Here is an 18,919-nt window from a genome sequence, read left to right as displayed (position 1 = left end):
ATCCTCGCTTGCATGTCCGGCTTGTACGCCGAGTCTGTCATTGGTCGCCGTGGTGGGTCGGCACTAGGTCACCGGAAGTGCAAGCCGAGGCAGCGAATGGAGGGGTATTGCATGCTCTACGCCGACTACTTCGCCGATGATCCATTGCACGGTGAGGCTGTTTTCAGGCATCGTTTCAGGATGAGCCGGAAGCTCTTCCTGAAAATTGTGTATGCTCTTCGAGACTACGACTCCTATTTCAGATGCAAGTTGGATTGCACCTGCATGGCAGGGTTTTCCGCCCTCCAAAAGTGCACGGTGGCTATGCGGATGCTGGCATATGGAGCTCCTGGTGATTCTACAGATGACTATCTTCGGATGGCCGAATCCACCGCCCTTGATTGTTTCTACCGGTTCTGCAGGGCGGTGATAGCAGTGTTCGGGGACTTCTACTTGAGATCACCAACTGTCGAAGACACTGCTAAGATCCTCGCTGTCAATGAAGCTCGAGGATTTCCAGGGACATGGAAGCATTGACTGCATGCATTGGAAATGGAAGAATTGTCCGTTTGCCTGGCAGGAAATGTACAAAGGTCACAAAAAAGGTTGCACTGTGATACTTGAGGCAGTGGCTACCCATGATCTCTTGATTTGGCACTCCTTCTTTGGTATGCCAGGATGCAACAACGACATCAACGTTTTGCAGTGCTCGCCGGTCTTCTCCAAACTTATTGAGGGTCATGCTCCCCCGGTTAACTTTGTGATCAATGGCCGGCAGTACAACAAGGGATAATATCTTGCAGACGGTATCTATCCAAAGTGGGCAACATTTGTGAAGACTATCTCAAACCCCGGCCTTCCGAAGCTATGCGTTAGGAGATTCGAGACTCCACAATGCATCAATAGCTACATGATGATCTGGTAGAGCACTTATGGACGCTTCGAGGCAACACCAACTAGTTTCCATTTGATTTGTTTGAAAACTTGTCTTGTTTTGTTAAACTGTAATGTTTATTTGTAAGAATAAGCCAAATGTTGGCAAAAGTGGTCAAATTCGCGAATTATGCATGAAATTTGTCATCCAGGGATATTTTTCTCTAAAAAACGGCGAACCCCGGGTGTGCCTACCGGGGAGACGGCTGGAACTTCGGCGCTCCGCGGGCCAAAGTTTCGTCCAATCCGGCGCTAAATAGCGCCGGATTTCGTCCCGGGGAGCCCAAACGGCTGGGGATGCTCTAAGACCAATCCTTCTTTATCTGGCCGGAGTGATGAGTTCCGAAAGGCTTCACCGGGGAATGTAAGAGTGCACTTTATGCATGGAGTTTGCTGGATCGGGTGGTATTCAGTTGTGCGCACCTATGCTTTTATTTCGATTGTTTGGTTCTGGAGAGAGGGGCACAAAGCTCCGTTCTGTGTTGACATGAGATAATATTCTGGTCCGTGGTGAAATTAGAAGCGAAGAATATCATGAAGGTCAGATTGGAGGACTAGCAATGAAGGTTTGAGTCTGTGATATTGATGGACTTGCTTGGTGTTCTAGAGTTCGCCGCAGCAGTATGCAAGTGGAAGCGGCAACACAAGTGAAAATCCAAGGTCTGACCTTAATTGGTTGTCCCTAGCAGTGTCTTGTTGAAGATATTGTTTTGAGAGCTGAGACTATCTTCAGGGTGGAAACCTAAAATTCTTTGATCGGGCGATGAGAACGGTTGTGCAATGTTTTCTTCTTGGAGACGTTTGTTTTGGAGAGCTTGAAGTTTAGATGTTATCTTCGTGCGGATGTATTGTCGCTGCTAGAGCTGAAATACCGTTGTGAAACTTTTTTTTTCTAGTTTTTCTAAGTTGTTTGCATCCATAAATACCATTAGGTTATTGCGTTATTGCGAGAGCTGAGTGTAACTGGTATATCTCTATATTAATATGTTTCTTCTACGGCAAAACTCTGACTACTTAGGCACAAAACCACGCCAAAGTGGCGAACCTAGGATTGTAGCAAAGGGTATGCCGCACCAAAATTTAAACGTGCAATGGTTATAAAATATGCTAAAATCATTAAATAAAAAGTGGATTTTTTCATTATAATAAAAAATTAAATTATTGGACACATGCACCGTCGAGGCGGAATTGCAAAGTTTCAAAGTATGACGAGGCGGGATTATAATTAGTAACACTATGTGATAGAGTTAGATGGTACTAAAACAAATGAAAAAATATATTTTAAAACATGGTACATAAAGCTACAGGGGATACACTAGCCTGCCGTGTCATCATAGGTAATATCCAGTACAAAAATGGCTTAAGTCGTGAATGTTGTATGGCCATAGCTAGCCTGCCGTGGATTGGTGGCCAAAGCAATGCGATAGCTGAGCGATGGCACCCGTACATGCAAGGTTGGCATATTAGCTCACCTTGATTCAATCAATCAATCGGCTAGCTGACTAAAATAGCGAGCCACAGGGTATGCCATGGCATATATGGCATACCATGTAGGTCCGCCACTCGCCAAGTCATGCTCACTGTAGGTCTGCATGCATATGATCGGTGTCGTGGGCTTCACACTTTGATCTATAGCAGATCCAAAAATGAACTCACAGCGTGAGCAGCAAAGCTCATTTGAAATGTCATATGCATACGCATACAGAGAATTTGTTTGACTCGTTACGGCACCTTTCGCTGCATGCGTGACTCACTACTTTGAATTTACGGGTATTTTTGTTCATAGGCCAGGCTAGCCCTGTCAAAAAGTTGGTTGTCTTTCTATTTTGGTGTATGTTAGGTTTGTTGCCAATAATTTTGGTTGCCATGAGCGTCCCTCCATCTCTCTCACATTCTTTTGGGGAAAATTTTCTGTATGATATCGTTCTTTTAGGCATTTGCTACAACCCACCGTTCGGTTATGACTTATTGGAACACCATTTCAATTTTGTGTCACGTTTGACCGAACACACTTTATAGGCAAAAATTGGAAAGTATTGCTTTTCTCTAGTAAAATTACCATCTTAACCATTGGCAAATGTCCTGAAAAATAATACTCCTGCCGTCTCATGAAATTTGTTTTAATTTTCTCAATATTTAAATATATCTAGAAGCTATTTAGCAACGAGATACATCTAAATTTTAGCAAAGCTAAGTCGTTTCATGGAATAGAGAAAGTACAAGTGGTAGTTGGAACCGTTTCTTCCCGATAGCGAATGGGATAATGCATGGTCGCATCGACCACCGAACAACCCTAGCAGGTGCCGTCGTCGATCTCATTCGCTGCCCTGAAACCGTCACCCTGGACGCCCGTGTCGCCCACCAGTCCCGTTATTGTCCCCATCCCAGTTGCCCACGCGCCCTGTGCATATCCCCGTCCTGCGTCGCTGGCCAGGTCCCAACGGCGACCTGCGCGCCAAGCTGCCGCGCCGTGAGGATTGTGGGCTGCACTCACCAACACCCTCGTGCTAGACCACACTGCTGCGGGCAGCCATGGACGGCAGCTTGTCCTGGGTGCTATACATGCTTATACTGAATCTGTTAGGGTCATCCAATGCTGTTTTTAAATATTTTTTGTAACTCTTTTGCTTCGGTGTGTGTCACCCCTCCCCCGCTTCCCTCAAATGAAAATTTCCGTTTAGAAAACACCAGGACGGCTAAAATCGTCTCGTACCAATTTGTTTCGCAGGGCTTGATGGAGCGTAGAAGTCCTGCTTTAACCCATGCTTTTATTCCAGCCGATTGATTCTGGAGGAAGCGGCGCGAAGCTCTGTTCTGTGTTAGCATCAAGAGACATTTTGGTCTATGATGCAGTTAGATGAAGGGAATAACATGAAGGCCGGAGCGGAGGAATAGCTAAAGGAGGTTCAAGTCTCCGCGTTGTTGAGGGACTTGCTTGGTGTCCCGGGCTTCGCAGCAGTCATATGGAAGTGGGGGCGATAACACAGGTGAAGTTCAGAGTCCTACCTTTCAGGGTGAAAATCCAAAGTCTGGCCTTAACTGGTTGTGCCTGGCAATGACCTTGTTGGAGGCATTGTTTTGAGAGCGGGGACTATCTTCAGGGTGAAAATCTAAGATCTTTGGTCGGACGACGACAGCGCTGGTGCAACGTTTTCTTCTTGAAGGCGTCGTTTTTGGATTCTGTATTTCAGGTGTTGTCTTGGTGTATTGCTATTGCTAAGCCGGGAATTTTGTTTCTTAGTTTTTTTTGGTTGTGTGCATCTGTACCGCCATTAGGGTATTACGTTGTTGCAGAGGCTGGGTGTAATTGGTATCTTTTGATATCATTATATTCCCTTTATCGAAAAAAACAACCGTATATGTATTTTGCACAACCGCTCAAGAGGATGATGTGTCGAGCAATGTGGCGAGGGAGTGGAGGGGTCGGTGGATATAAAAGGCCTTGTCTCCCACCCCGCATCCATTCCACCCCCTTCCTCACCGCCCCCAAATTCTGCCAAAAAAAAAGCTTCCAATCCTCAGCCCCCCGCTTAGGTTTTGTTGCGCGCGCTTGCACTTCGATCGGCGGTGATGGGAGATCTGAGAGGAGTCGGCGGCGTAATAGATGCGAAGAGCCGCGTGATCGTCGCTCTTGATGCGGAGGAGAGTGTCGGAGGCCAAGGTGGTGCGGAAGAGTCGGTTTCTGCATACCAACATAAGGGTTTCCCTTGGGGCCAACTTAACCCACTTGGTTGGGGGAGGGACACCGGAGCACACCTCGCCTTGACATTTTTACTCGGGACGACCATCCTACAACTGGTTTGAACAGCTTTTCTTGCTGTGCTAATTGAAATTTTGGTGCCAAAGCAGGCTGTATGTATCAAGGCTATGGTCGGGCATCGGACAACATCCAGTCTCAATGTGACCCGTATCCAGCAACATATGACAAAGGAACAGCAAGAAACTTTACACCCAAGGAAAAATGTCAAAGGTTGCTGGTGTCCTACATGAATTTTTTCCCTTTTATTTGCCAAATAACCGGTCAAGTGCGGGTGAAGAATTTCTTGACCTAAACACGGCACACAATTTTTTTCGCAGAAAAATCACTCGCGGTGCTTGAACTCATTCACAGGTTGTGACGTGTCGATCGGCACATTAGCAAAATCACAAACATACATAGGTGTTGCCGTACGATCTGCTCGGACAGAGGTCAATTTACCTACATGTCGGCATCATCCAACTGAGGAAATAATGGGGCACGTATTGGTCGATCGAGTATCGACCGATCGCTCTCACTGTATGCATCTCACAGGATACATGATATGCTGGCAGTTTCCTCAAAGTGACGACGTGATGATGTTGTTCCTTTCACGATGTGCCTCTCTCTCTCGGGGATGTACAATTGGACATCAAACTGGGACCCTCACGTCACATGAACTCCAGCTGCCCAAGCAGATTTTATGGGATAAGCATTATTTTGGTCTTACACTCAATTAAAGAAACTCGATCCCCTAGTCCGTAGATGATGTTGTAGGAAATTAGGAAACCATTATCACAAGAAGTAGAACCACCATATATTTCCCATGGGTTAAGAAATATGGACTCAATCGACTAAGAACAAGTTAGTTCTAAATCAACGACTAACGTCACCACTGCTCTTTCACCCTGATCTTTTTCTCCACCTCTAGCGAGTGCCGCTCATCTCCACCTTCTGGCGAGCCACGCCTCCCCCGTAAACAACACCAGCCGAACCACCTTCAACCTCTCCCTTGACTGGCGCGGTACCGCGATGCCTCGCCGCCCCATCCTGCCCCGAGGTCCTTCCCCGCCGGACCACCGCCACACTGGTCATAGCTCTAACACTCGTTTCTTCTTGTCCGACACTGGCAATCATGCACCTGGACCTCCAATGCTAATGTATTTCCTCACCCGGAAACTGGCCCGCCTCAGCCACCCACGTCGGCCCCGACTAGCGAGAATGTGAGGCAGAGGAGGATGGGAAATACAGTAGATACAGGCATACAGCTGGTGAGAGTGTGGGACCCAGTCACACGAACCTTAGCCAAATCATCTAACGGTAAAAGAGGTGACTGAGCACAAGTTGAGAATTAGCAAAACCAAAAGAAAAAAAAAACGACCAACTCATATTATCTCCAGGCTTATATACATGCAACGTATTTGTAACTTCTTCCTGCACAGAAAGATGGGACAGAATAAGTCTACAATTCGTAAGCAAGACGATGAACATGTCAGTGCGTGGTACTCGTACCCACGAGTGCATGGGGAAAGCGAAGTTGATGGCCGGTCAGGCAGCTGCAACCAGCATGGTCTCCATTGCCGATCGATCGATGCATCTTCCAACAAAAGAAAGAACGGGCCAACATATCGATCGATCGCTCGCTCTCACCGCATCCATCTCCTTGTATCCATGTGTCACATGCTCATTCTGGCAGCCTTTTCAAAGTGATGAAATGCCACGATTTTATTTCTTCACGACAGCACGCTTTTTTTTTTGAGAGAGGTAAACCGTGATCATTAATTTAAAACATCAGCGATACAACATACACGGAAACCACCAGAAAACACGGGAAAGTACATGCGTCCAGGAACAAATGCAGAAAGACCCCCGAACAAAAAGGAAAAAACAGAAAGGCCTCTGGGAGTCCCTACACACCATCTTCTCCACATCTCATTGGATCCGAGCCAGCACCTCGCCGTCGCTGGCTTTACTAGTCGAAGGAGAAGATCCCCGCACGGAGGAGCCGTTGACGTTGGGGCACATCAAACGGGGATCATCCCCATGCTGTAGATCGGATCACAACTCCACCGAAGCACACCGAACAAAACGGGGAAAATCGGCAGAGCTGCCGCCGACAGGCCTCCAGTCCGCTCCCGAACCGCTATCCTCTCCCGACTGCCGAGACCGCCACCAAGGGCAGCGTTAGCACAGGCCAACTTCACTCCTGTATACCTTCTTCTAGCTTCCCGGCGGCGCTGGAGAGGAGACGACGCCATGGCGCGGTAGAAGCAGAAGAACAAAATCCCCTGAGGAGAGCTCCGCCGATACCTCGAAGAACTCGCCTGGGAACCCAACCTCCGCCGTCCAGAACGAGCAGCGAAGATATATGTCCGCGGCTCCTCGTCGTCGCCGCAGAGCGCCGTCAAGGCAGAGGCCCGGAATATCATATATTTGCGGCGGCGGCGGCAGCGACCGAGCGCCACCACCCAAAAGACCTACCCTACACCTATCTACACGCCAGGCCAAAGAAGCTGGAGCTCCCCCACTCTCCCCCTGCCGCCGAAGCGACGAGAGAAGAGAGAGGGAGCCAGCGCCCTCGCCGGCGACAGTGGACGGAGGGAAACTAGGCTCCTCCCTTTTCGCCTCTCTACTGTAGATAGAGATAAGGGGGAGAGAGAGAGCAGAGTCGTCACGATACCACGCTTGTGCGTATGTCCGGCGGTCGATATATATAATCATTTTATTGCATCATGTTAATTTAATTTTTTTTATCAATCCTTAATCGATTGCTGGAGATATTTTTTGCTCCCATATTTGGTACTCCATGTTTCATTAATGAAAACAACATCGCAATAGACGGAAACCATTTATGTAAAGTAAGAATTGCTGATCGTGGTGGACAAACCACCTGAGGAACATATACACCATTCAAGGACAGTTCATGGCCGAGAAACTTTTTTGTGCAACAAGAAAATAGACTCCCTCTGCACAATCAGATCTCGATTAAAAAAAATTTGTGCAAGCAATAAAATAAAAAGCAATGACCATTAAACGGAGAACTTTCAGATACCATATTTTCAGTCCTGCTAGGTTCAGTTCAAATACAAACTGCCGACACTATACCATGTAAGCAAGCTCCACATCAGTCCTACAATTAAGAATTCTGGACATATGTACATTTAGTACGTATCTGCACACTAGATAATTCACTTGACTATTCGAGTCAAGTGCCTAAAAATACAGATGCTAACTGCAAGAGAGAAATCTAGAACCTAAACCAATTGAGATGCTACACACAAGAAAATTACTAATCCAATCTGGACCAACTGAATACTGTCAAACCAATCTGAACTGATTCATCATGCATTAAACTTATAACAAAGGGAAGCTCTCATGATCAATTCATGCATCTGTGAATTGGCTCTGCAAGAACGATATTTTAACCACTTAGGGCATAATGGCGGTTCAGTACCAGGCATCAGGTAACATGATGAGAGAGGAACGCACAAAAACAGGAGAAAACTCCATGCAACAATCGATAAAAAAAATCATAGAATGGGTAAGCAAAATAAAAGCGTGACAATGTGCTGCAACTAGATCCATTTTTAGTTTCTCTAAGACTCCTTTACAAATACTAGATGACCCGTTGCACCCAGGGCAAAAGGCCGAAATTGAAGCCATATGCTATATACGAAACAAACCAAAATTTAATCACGAGATTCAAAGCAATAAAATGTCACGGTTTTATATCTTAAATAAAATGAAAATTACGTTTTGACTACAATCGACCTCAGGTTTATTACCTCTAATTCAAATGAAAGATGCCCCTTTTGCGTCAGCGGGGCATGGGATGAAGGGTGGCTGCAGCGAAGTTGCCGATTCGGCGGTTTCTACCCAGCTACGCTTGGGCCCGGCCTAGCTATGATTGAAGAACCATGCAAGACACAACATATAGGGAGGTGATGCAATACATGAACTTTGTAGTTTATTATCATATATTCCCACACATTTGCATCTTATATAATGTTACATCGATGTTTTATATTGATTTTGGGGATTATTCCAATGATCCTCCTTCTTTTGGTTATAATTCCGCAGAACGGGAAAACTCTGTTTTATGTATTTTTTTACTTTCAGAGACCTAAATGAAGTTAAATTGAACATGTATTTTTCGAGGCTTAATTCTTCACAAAGAGAAGGACCTGAAGGGGAGCCCTGAGGGCTGAAAGAGGACAGGTGGCGCGGCCCAAGTGCTTGGCCATGCCACCTAGGCTCTTTGCCCCCTCGAGTATCACTAGCCGCCCGTCTTCATCTCCAGATTGATGTTTTGACCTAAAACCCCTATAAAAGGGTCACCTACACATCTCGGGAGGAAAGCGCCACAGAAATACCGAAACACAAAAACATAGGCAGATCAATGAAGATTGGAGGGGAAACTCCACCGGAGCCGCTGCCGGAGGATCTCTACCTTCTCCAACATCTCCACCATCATCACCATGATGAAGAGGGAGTAGTCCACCTCTAGACTATTGGTTTGTGGCAGTAGTTTGATCTATTTCTCTCTTGTTCTGCCATTGATCTAGTATCATATGAGCCCCAACATTGTTATGGTCATATATGTAATTTCTATGTGGTGGATATGGAGATTGTAATCTCATTATGTGTAAGGTGTATGAGTAGATGCATATAATGTATCCTGGTCTTAAGTGCTTGTTTTGATCCAACTTGTATGAGAGAACATCTGTGGGGGAACGTGTGTATTAGTTGGAGTAACATGGTGGTAGTGATTAAATAGTGAAAATAAATTCGAGATCTACTTTGCTTTTTACCTATCTTTTGTTACCTCACTAGAGATTAAGTGAATGTATGTGCTATATCTATCTAGTGACAACTATGATAATCTTGCTTGTTCAAGGTAGTATATGTGTATATCAAACATCACGTCAAAGTACCAAATACCGTGCTCTATTAATTCCAGATTGATTGAAGTTTTCTAGAGGAGTATAGGAGGGATGTGTTGCATCATCTTTGTGATAGGACATGGTGCCCATATGAATTCTAATCATATACATAAATAAGTTTCATCGATATTATATTGCATGTATTTTTTTTACGTCCACTACACTTTTATGAGAGAGTAGTCAAGTGAATCCACGAACCCGGTCCAATTTTAATCATAAGAAACAAAATTCCAACACCATTTCTATCATTTATCTTTCCCATATTAATTAAATCCATAATTACAAAATTAATTTTACTATTAGCAAACACAAACCACTATTGCTAGAAAAAGAAACCACAAAGTGAGTCGAGTGACGGAAGTTATTGACTCCAAAGCTAGCCGCGGAAGCACCGTTGATGGTTCTCTGATATTCCCCTATTAGGCTATTACACTGCGATTTGTTTGTGCCACCGATTCTGCTTCTCCATCCGTCTCCCGAGTTGCGGCCGCCATGCTGCCGTCATTGGACCGCTGACGCGTGGCCGGTCGCGTTGGTGGTTCCTCTATTTGAAAGTGCATGGATCCTACATGTGTGGTTTTTGGTAATTAATGACAGTCCATGTGGACTAATGTTTCCATTGAGTTGATTGCGTTGTATTTATTTTGTTCCTAACCTCTCGGGTCACCCTCGCCCGGTTAATCCCGGGGGACCTCCTCCGCCGTCTCTAGCCCCAGCCCCACTCCCCCGCTTGGCCGCTGCCCACGCTGGCGGCGGTAGAAGCGCCCATCCCTCCGAAGGTGGAGGAAAGGAGACGACGCGTTCCACTTCGCATCACGGTGGTGGGGCGAGGAGACAGTGGGCTTTGGAGTTCTACAGCGGAGGGATGAGGCGGGCGACGGTGGTGGTTCTCGTGGGCAGCGGCGGCTCGGGGATCTGGGCCCAATCTGGTCCTGATTCGGCTGCTTGGCTTGCTAGATCCCATGTCACGCGCTTGATGGCCGAGCAGGTTGCCTAATCGTCGGTCCCAACACTTCGTCTTCTCTTCTGCTGTCGGCCGATGGAGTGGGGGATATTGGTGCGCCTTTTGAATAAAGGTGGATGTCCTAGGGTTCCTCTTGTACGAAGTTGAAGTTTTGCCTGATGCGTTCCCTTCTTGATCTGGCTGGAGTGTTGAGTTTCAAAAGGCTCCAACGGTGAATGTAATAGTGCACCTTATGCTTGGAGTTTGTTGGATCAGGAGGTATTCGGTCGTGCGCACCCAAACTTTTATTCTGACTGTTTGGTTCTAGAGGGAGCGGCGCGAAGATTTGCTGATGACATTTTTGTCAAGGTGAAGTAAGAGCCGGAGAATATCATGATGGCCGGATTGGAGGACTAGCAATGGAGGCTACAATTCCTGCACTGTTGAGGAGCTTGCTTGGTGTTCCGGGCTTCGCAGCTGCAGTATGCAAGTGGGGGAGACAACACTGGTGAAGTTTGGAGTCTTACCTTTCAGGGTGAAAATCTAAGGTTTGGACTTAATTGTTTATGTCTGGCAATGGCCTTGTTGCAGGCATTGTTTTGAGAGCGGGAACTATCTGCAGGGTGAAAACCTAAGATCTTTGATCGGGCAATGATGGTCCTTGTGCACTGTTACCTTCTTCGAGGCATCACTTTTGGAGAACCTGGAGTTCAGGTGTTGTATTGGTGGTGGATTTACTGTTGCTGTAAGGTCTGGAATTGTTGGAGATATGCCCAAGAGGCAATAATAAAGTGGTTATTATATATCTTTGTGTTTATGATAAATGTTTGCATACCATGCTATAATTGTATTAACCGAAACATTGATACATGTGTGTTATGTAAAAAACAAGGAGTCCCTAGTAAGCCTCTTGTATCACTAGCTTGTTGATTAATAGATGATCATGGTTTCGTGATCGTGAACATTGGATGTTATTAATAACAAGGTTATGTCATTGGATGAATGATATAATGGACACACACCCAATTAAGCGTAACATAAGATCACGCCATTAAGTTCAATTTTCTATTAGCTTCCGATACATAGTTACCTTGTCCTTCAACCATGATATCATGTAAATCACTTATACCGGAAGGGTACTTTGATTACATCAAATGCCAATGCGTAAATGGGTGGTTATAAAGATGTGATTAAGTATTCAGAATATATGAGTTGAGGCATATGGATCAATAGTGGGATTTGTCCATCCCGATGACAGATAGATATACTCTGGGCCCTCTCGGTGGAATGTCGTCTGACTTGCAAGCATGTGAATAGTTCACAAGAGATGATATACCACGGTACGAGTAAAGAGTGCTTTGTCGGTGACAAGGTTGAACAAGGTATGGAGATACCGATGATCAAACCTCGGACAAGTAAAATATCGCGTGACAAAGGGAATCAGTATTTTATGTAAATGGTTCAATCGATCACTAACTTATCGTTGAATATGTGGGAGCCATTATGGATCTCCAGATCCCGCTATTGGTTATTGGTCGGAGAGGAGTCTCGACCATGTCTACATAGTTCATGAACCGTAGGGTGAAACACTTAAGGTTTGATGTCGTTTTAAGTAGATATGGAATATGGAATGGAGTTCGAATATTTGTTCGGAGTCTCGGATGGGATCCAGGACATCACGAGGAGGTTCGGAATGGTCCAAAGAATAAGATTCATATATAGGAAATCACTTTCCAACTTTGGAAATGATCCGGTGCATTTATGGAAGGCGCTAGAATGTTCTAGAACCTTGATGTCTACGGGAGCTTCTATTCTTGTAGGCAGTGTTGGGCCTCCAAGAGCAGAGGTTTGTAGAACAGCAGCAAGTTTCCCTTAAGTGGATCACCCAAGGTTTATCGATCTCAGGGAGGAAGAGGTCAAAGATATCCCTCTTATGCAACCCTGCAACCACAAAGCAAGAAGTCTCTTGTGTCCCCAACACACCTAATAGGTGCACTAGTTCGGCGAAGAGATAGTGAAATACAGGTGGTATGAATAAGTATGAGCAGTAGTAACGGCGCCAGAAAAGTGCTTGCTGGCGTGTAGTCTATGGTGGTAATATTGCAGGCAGTAGAAACGCAGTAAAACAGTAAACAAGCAGCGATAGCAGTATTGGAAACAAGGCCTAGGGATCATACTTTCACTAGTGGACACTCTCAACTTTGATCACATAACAGAATAAATAGATAAATGCTAGACTCTACACCCTCTTGTTGGATGATGAACACCACTAACTGTGTAGGATTACACGAACCCTCAATGCCGGAGTTAACAAGCTCCACAATATTCGATGTTCATATTTAAATAACCTTAGAGTGCATGACAAATCAACATAACCAAACCAAGTACTAACATAGCATGCACACTGTCACCTTCACGCTACGAAAGGAGGCATAGATCACATCAATAGCATCATAGCAATAGTTAACTTCATAATCTACAAGAGATCACAATCATAGCCTACACCAAGTACTAACACGATGCACACACTATCACCATTACACCGTGCAGGAGGAATAGACTACTTTAATAACATCACTAGAGTAGCACATAGATAAATTGTGGTACAAAACACATTGCAATCATAAAGAGATATAAATAAGCACTTCACTATGCCATTCATAACAGTGAATAAGTATTCTGTGAAATATAGCCTAAGAGACCCACACGGTGCACACACTGTCACCTTTACACACGTGGGACAAGGTGACAAGGTATCAACTTGTCAATGCCTATGGATTGTAGGCTAGGGTTTAGTTGGAAGTAGAGGGTAAGTAGATCTCGAAGGTTTCAGCCGGAAAGTACTCGACGAATATGAAAACTAGGGTTTGCAGACAATGATTCGATTCTCTTTTCGTCCCTCGCCTCCCCCTTTATATAGGAGGTGGAGCCGAGGGATTCGTGCTATACAAGTTACAGAGTCCGGGACGGTTTCTAACTCATCCCGCCAGATTACAAATAACACTTCCTATTACAACTCTTGACTTTCCTTGATATATCTTGGGCTCCCGAATCTTCTTATTCTTCGGGTAGTGGGCCTTCAGTAAACCCCGGGTACTATCTTCGGCAGGCCCATTTGGGATGCCTATGTCAGTAGCCCCCGAGATTTTGCTTGAATCGTAGAATCAGGGAAAATCTCCACTGTTTATTTTTATTCGAAAGCTTTAACTTTTTTATATTTCTTCACATAAGATTCTATATTGTACAGGGATAATGGTAGTTGGGGCTAGTTCATCTGACGGATCAGGTACTAGTTAACTGCTCTAGTGGCAATCCGCAAAAACCTACTTCAAAATCACGTCCCTGGACATGATCTCGGGATACTGGTGTAAACTTCGACAGGTGCCGCTTAAGGTCTTACCATTCTGTCGAGTCCCAGTCAAATTTATCGGGTACCTAACGCGTCCGTTAGGATTTTTCTTCGTATCTGTTGATACGGATAAAAGTAGCAGAGCGCAGTCTTCGGCGATGCCACGCCCAGCAGAACGGATCTGGGGTCTTACCTTCGCAAATTTGCGGCATTCAGAAATTGATCGCAACTTCGGCGTTCTGAGAATATATTGTCGAGTGCTTTTCCGGCTGTTGGAATGGCACATTTTATCGAGTCAAATATGACTTATACTGCTCTCCCGATGGGAGTATATGTAGAGTTAACTACAACTCGAAATATACTCTCTTGCTTTTCTATTTTTCCTTTGTTAATTTCATCGGGCACGCGAACAGCGTTCCCGATGGGAGTAGCCCCCGAGGCTACAGCCAAGAACTTGTGCTTGGTTGTAGGCTCAACATTTTAGTCCACCTTGTCGCTATATTGTCATTATTTCTCAATATGATCTTTTTCTTCTTCTTCTTTTTTTTTACCCCTCGGGTGCGCGAACAGCGCTCCCGATGGGAGTAGCCCCCGAGGCTACAGCCAAGAACTTGTACTTGGTTGTAGGCTCCGCAATTTCTATATTGTCATAGTCGAATTTTTACTTTTTGTCGAAGTAGCCCCCGAGCATTTGGGGAAAAACTTGTTTTTGATCAAAGGCTCCCGAAGTATTGAATAATTCTTCCTGTCGCCAATCTTCTTTAACTTTTCTTATCGACATGCTTCCCTTAACCAAATTTACTTCATCCCTCTCGAATAGTCGTGATCTTTCTGCCCTGTGGGTCCATTGCTTCCACCACGTTAACACGTCGTGCAAGTGGGGGACACACGTCCTCCGCTTTTTCTGGCGCACGTACAGTAACGCCTATCTCAGTAAAAATACCTTTTTACCCTTGTATCTAGAAGATCTATTCTCACCATACGATTTCTTCATCCAACGGCACACTGCTTCACCCGATTCTTATATAAACCTTTCTTCAACCTCCGTTCATCCCCTCGCTTGCGCCGCTCACCTGTTCCTCTTCGCAAAACTTCTCCTGCGCCCAATCTCTCTCTGATTTTCCGCACTCACACACATTGCTCTGTCATTGCCATTGATGCCACCGCGCGCGCGTCTGACTCGCCACAGCACTCCGGAATCCAAGATGGCCGCCGAGGATCTTGAGTGGGAGAGATCCAAAATCTCCAACCAAGACACCAACATGCTGAAGAGGCTTGGCCTCATGAAGAAGGAGGACGCCATCCGCTTCCCTAGCGAAGAAAGCTACCCCAAGCCTCCAATGGAGTATCGGGTTAGTTTTGTTGATCATCTCATCCGTGGCCTCTCGACCCCAATCCACGATTTCCTCCGCGGTCTTCTTTTTGTTTATGGGATTCAATTGCACCAATTGACTCCCAATTCCATCCTTCACATTTCTATTTTCATCACACTTTGCGAATGCTTCCTCGGAATCCCTCCCAATTGGGCTCTGTGGAAACGCATCTTCTGCCTCCGCCGCAATGGCTCCCACAACGTCACTTATAACATAGGTGGCGTTGTTATCTGTGTTCGCACTGATGTCGACTATTTCGACGTCAAATTTCCTGATTCTGTCCAAGGATGGCGCAAAAAGTGGCTCTACATTCACGAAGAAAGCGCCAACTCCGTTGAGCACAACATAGTTCCTTTCGACGGAAGTGCCAAAATTCAGCGCCGCCGCTCCTGGGATGCCGAAGCTTCCGAGGAAGAGAAAAAGGCGACAGAGGCGCTCATGTCTCGTATTCGCCAGCTTCAAAATACTCGAGGCAAAGAGCTTTCTGGTGTTCAAATCACTGCCTATTTCCTTAGGATTAGAGTGCAGCCTCTCCAGGCTCGCAAAAATCCCCTTTGGACATATTCTGGTAAAAATGACGCCAACAGAATCTCCGGTGATCTTTCCACCAAGGACTTGGAGAAGTTGATTCGAAGACTTTCTCGCCTGGTAAAGACCCAATTCCTTCCTCTTGTCGCGTGGAACCGTACAGCGCCGCCAATCCACTCCCGAGGTATTTTGTCTTGCCGAGTTTTTACCTTATTTTGCACTTTCTCTGCACCTCATTATATTGTCATCTCTTTTAATTTTCCTTCTGGTCACTATTTTTTACAGAACCATCCTACCATGACTTCCCTTCCTCCTCTTCCGGAGGGTGGAGAAGTCGAAGAACAGGCCATCGTTGCCGAAGATACTCAAGGTTCTGCTATTCGTGAAAGTGAAGTCGCGGGTTCTCACAAATCTGCGGCTTCTCATGAAAAAGAAGTTGAGTCTGAAGCCAGTGAATCGACGCAATCCCTTCCTCCTGCTGTTTCTCCCAAGAACAAAAGGAAAAGGACTGATGTTGAAGATTCTGGCACCTCTAAGGCTGAAGAAGTTGTTCCTTCTCATCCGAAGGCAACTTACGATCTTTATGCTGAATCCCTCATCAGCTCGTAAGTCGTCTTTATTTCTCTCTATTTTTGTACTCGAAATATTTAGCTTGTCTTGCTTTTTATGCTGCCGATTTTTTGATTATTAGCGATGACGAGGAAGAAGTTCCAACTATCGACGTGGCTCCTCGGACAAGCACGTCACGCATCGTACTTGCCTCGGACACGCTAGTTGAAGGAGAAGAAACCTCGCCTCCTCAACAAAACGTCGTCACCACTACTCCGCCATCAAGCCCCTTGCTCCTTCACCAAAAAGGGCAAGGGTTGAAAAGATTATTGAACCTGCCCCTCAGTTGGGCAGTTCGTCGACTCTGCTCCTAGATGATGTAAGCTTGTCGACATCTATATTTTCCTTATTTTGTTTTTTCACACCTTTTCTCTTTTTCATGCCGATGTTTTTCTTTCTGTGTTCATGTTGAACAGCCTATGATCAAGGATCTTCTCCGCATCGGTTCCCAATTTGTTGGGTACCGTGAATATGCTAATAGAGCCGAAGGTAACGACTTTTGTACTTGCTATTTTTCCTTGATTTTTTACTCTTGGTGCTTGTCGCGATTTTTGATCTTTCTCCTCTCTTTTTTCATATCTCGACAGAGAAACTTGCAGAGGCTAACGAACGCGCCGACGCACTTTCTCGAAAACTTGAGCAAAGTGAGGCGGCTCGCAAGAAAGCGGACCTCGTTGCTAGCAAAGCCAAGACCGAAGCTGATGAAGCCAAGGCGAAAGCTGCTGGTGTCGAGGAACTGCAGAAAAAGCTTAAGGATGCTACAGCTGCTTTAGATGAGCACAAAGCTGCGCAAGCTTCTCGTGAAGAAGGAATCCTCAAGCGCCTGAAGACTCAGAGTCGCCGTACTTTCGGTAATTTTACTGCTCCCTTCTATTTTTAGGAGAATCTTTGTTTCTTGTCTTTTCACTAATACTTTGTTTCCTTGACAGTCCAAACAAACCAGGATTTTGACCTGACGAATCCTGTCGATGATCCGGTCCTTGACGCACTTTCCTATCTGGAGCTTCATGGGTCCGAGATTCGTGAAGGTGTATCGAATGCTAATGCAGTATTGTCGGCATTGTTCCCCTACTTCTTCCCGAAGAAGGAGGAGCCTGCGACTTTCCTCAACCTTGCCAAGATGTTCAATACACCGGAAGACCTTGGACTGAAGATGCGCCAAGAGAATATGAAGGTTGCCGTTGAAAACACTGTCGCCTTGGTTGCTGACAGTCGACAGACTATCGACTGGATGAAAGTTGGCGACACCGAGCAAATAGAACAATCAAGGTGGAAGTCGCTGATCAAGGCGGCCAAGCCCAACACGAAGAAGATCTTGGCCTATCTCGGGATTAAGCCAGCGTCGACTCCTAGCTCGTCAAGGCCGGAGGTCTAGTTGCATGCCTCTGTTTTTCTTTGTTTCTTTTGCTTTTGTCGCCAAAGTAGTCGTTTAGCGACACGTATTTCCTTAGCTCCACTGTAATGCCCTTGTAATTATTCCAAGAGATTAATGAAAAATTCTATCTTTGCTTGTCGTTTGATTTTATCCTGTTTATATTTCAGTTGATATTTGATAACTATACTCCAACTTCCGCTCCTTCCAATGTGTCGCCTTCTTCTTCTCACGCGAGGAGAACTTTTGCTGATACTGCACCTGTCGACGATACCTTGTCGCAAGAACTGGACGAACTTCGACAGCAGCTTCAGTATGCAAAGAAGCAAACACTTGTGATGATGGAACAATCTCGCAAGTCATCTGAAGCCGAAAAAGTTGCTCTCCAGCAAGCTCGCGAGGCCGTGGCTGCCAAGGAGTTTGCTGCTTCCGAGGCTGAAAAGGCGACTACTCGAGAAAATTTCATGCTCGAATTAATGAATGAAGCCAGTGCAGATATGTCGGGTATGCCTGTTTCATCCTCTGATATCTTTCATCTTCATGCTATTGTCTCTTAAAGGTTTCCACTTCTTTGTTCTGATAGGTGCCTTTACTGATGCTGCTGCCGAGGAAGAGAGAGTAAGTGCTAGGACAAACCTCCTTGTTAATCTTTCCCTGGATCATGGTTCTTTGTTTTGGGCTACCCCGGAGAGGACCCGCCAAATTGTCAGATTTCAAGATCGCACCTCTCAAACTCGCGATTTCCTTGACTTCTGTACCAAGACCTTGTCCATGGTTTACAACTCCATGTTTCCTCGGAACGTCCAACCAAAAACTCTTCCTGAATTGATGGAAAGGTTTAAGGATGCTAGCAGTATCCATGATTTTGTCAGAGCTCAACTAGTAGCTGGCGCCAGATTTGCTCTTATCATGCTCCAGATCTGCCACTCGAAACTTGACCTTACCCAGGTTGTCGAGAAGGTTCACCAAAAGGTAAAACGTCGGAGAGTTGGTGTTGACAGGATTAACACGAAGGTTACGCCCATAGCCGAAGAAATGATTGAGGACCTGCTTCGGATGGATGCCGACTTTTTTGCCGATGGCCATTATGCCGATTTTCTTGGTGCTGCTCCTGAGGAAAACAGAGTTACTCTTGATGACATACTGAATCAAGA

General features: G+C 45.6%; 1 protein-coding gene across 1 annotated transcript; it reads left to right on the top strand.

Annotated features, from left to right (window-relative positions):
* Positions 1 to 10,953: 10,953 nt before the first annotated feature.
* LOC139835514 (uncharacterized) lies at positions 10,954 to 17,907 on the top strand. Its single transcript, XM_071825370.1, has 3 exons — positions 10,954 to 11,016; positions 17,055 to 17,244; positions 17,323 to 17,907. Exons 1-3 carry the CDS (start codon positions 10,954 to 10,956, stop codon positions 17,766 to 17,768), a joined length of 699 nt encoding a protein of 232 aa, XP_071681471.1. The 3' UTR covers positions 17,769 to 17,907.
* The last annotated feature ends 1,012 nt before the right edge of the window (positions 17,908 to 18,919 follow it).

The sequence above is a fragment of the Lolium perenne genome, chromosome 2, assembly GCF_019359855.2.
Source record: "Lolium perenne isolate Kyuss_39 chromosome 2, Kyuss_2.0, whole genome shotgun sequence".
Classification (NCBI taxonomy): Eukaryota; Viridiplantae; Streptophyta; class Magnoliopsida; order Poales; family Poaceae; genus Lolium; species Lolium perenne.
This window is presented reverse-complemented; position numbering and strand designations above follow the sequence as displayed.

What these genes read in the sequence shown, in the direction of transcription:
- LOC139835514 (XM_071825370.1), top strand. Translation starts at nt 10,954, where the DNA reads ATGGAGGCTACAATTCCTGCACTGTTGAGGAGCTTGCTTGGTGTTCCG. An exon ending in TTCCGGGCTTCGCAGCTGCA is followed by an intron (nt 11,017 to 17,054) that starts GTATGCAAGTGG and finishes GCGGCTCGCAAG; the next exon opens with AAAGCGGACCTCGTTGCTAG. An exon ending in TCAGAGTCGCCGTACTTTCG is followed by an intron (nt 17,245 to 17,322) that starts GTAATTTTACTG and finishes TTTCCTTGACAG; the next exon opens with TCCAAACAAACCAGGATTTT.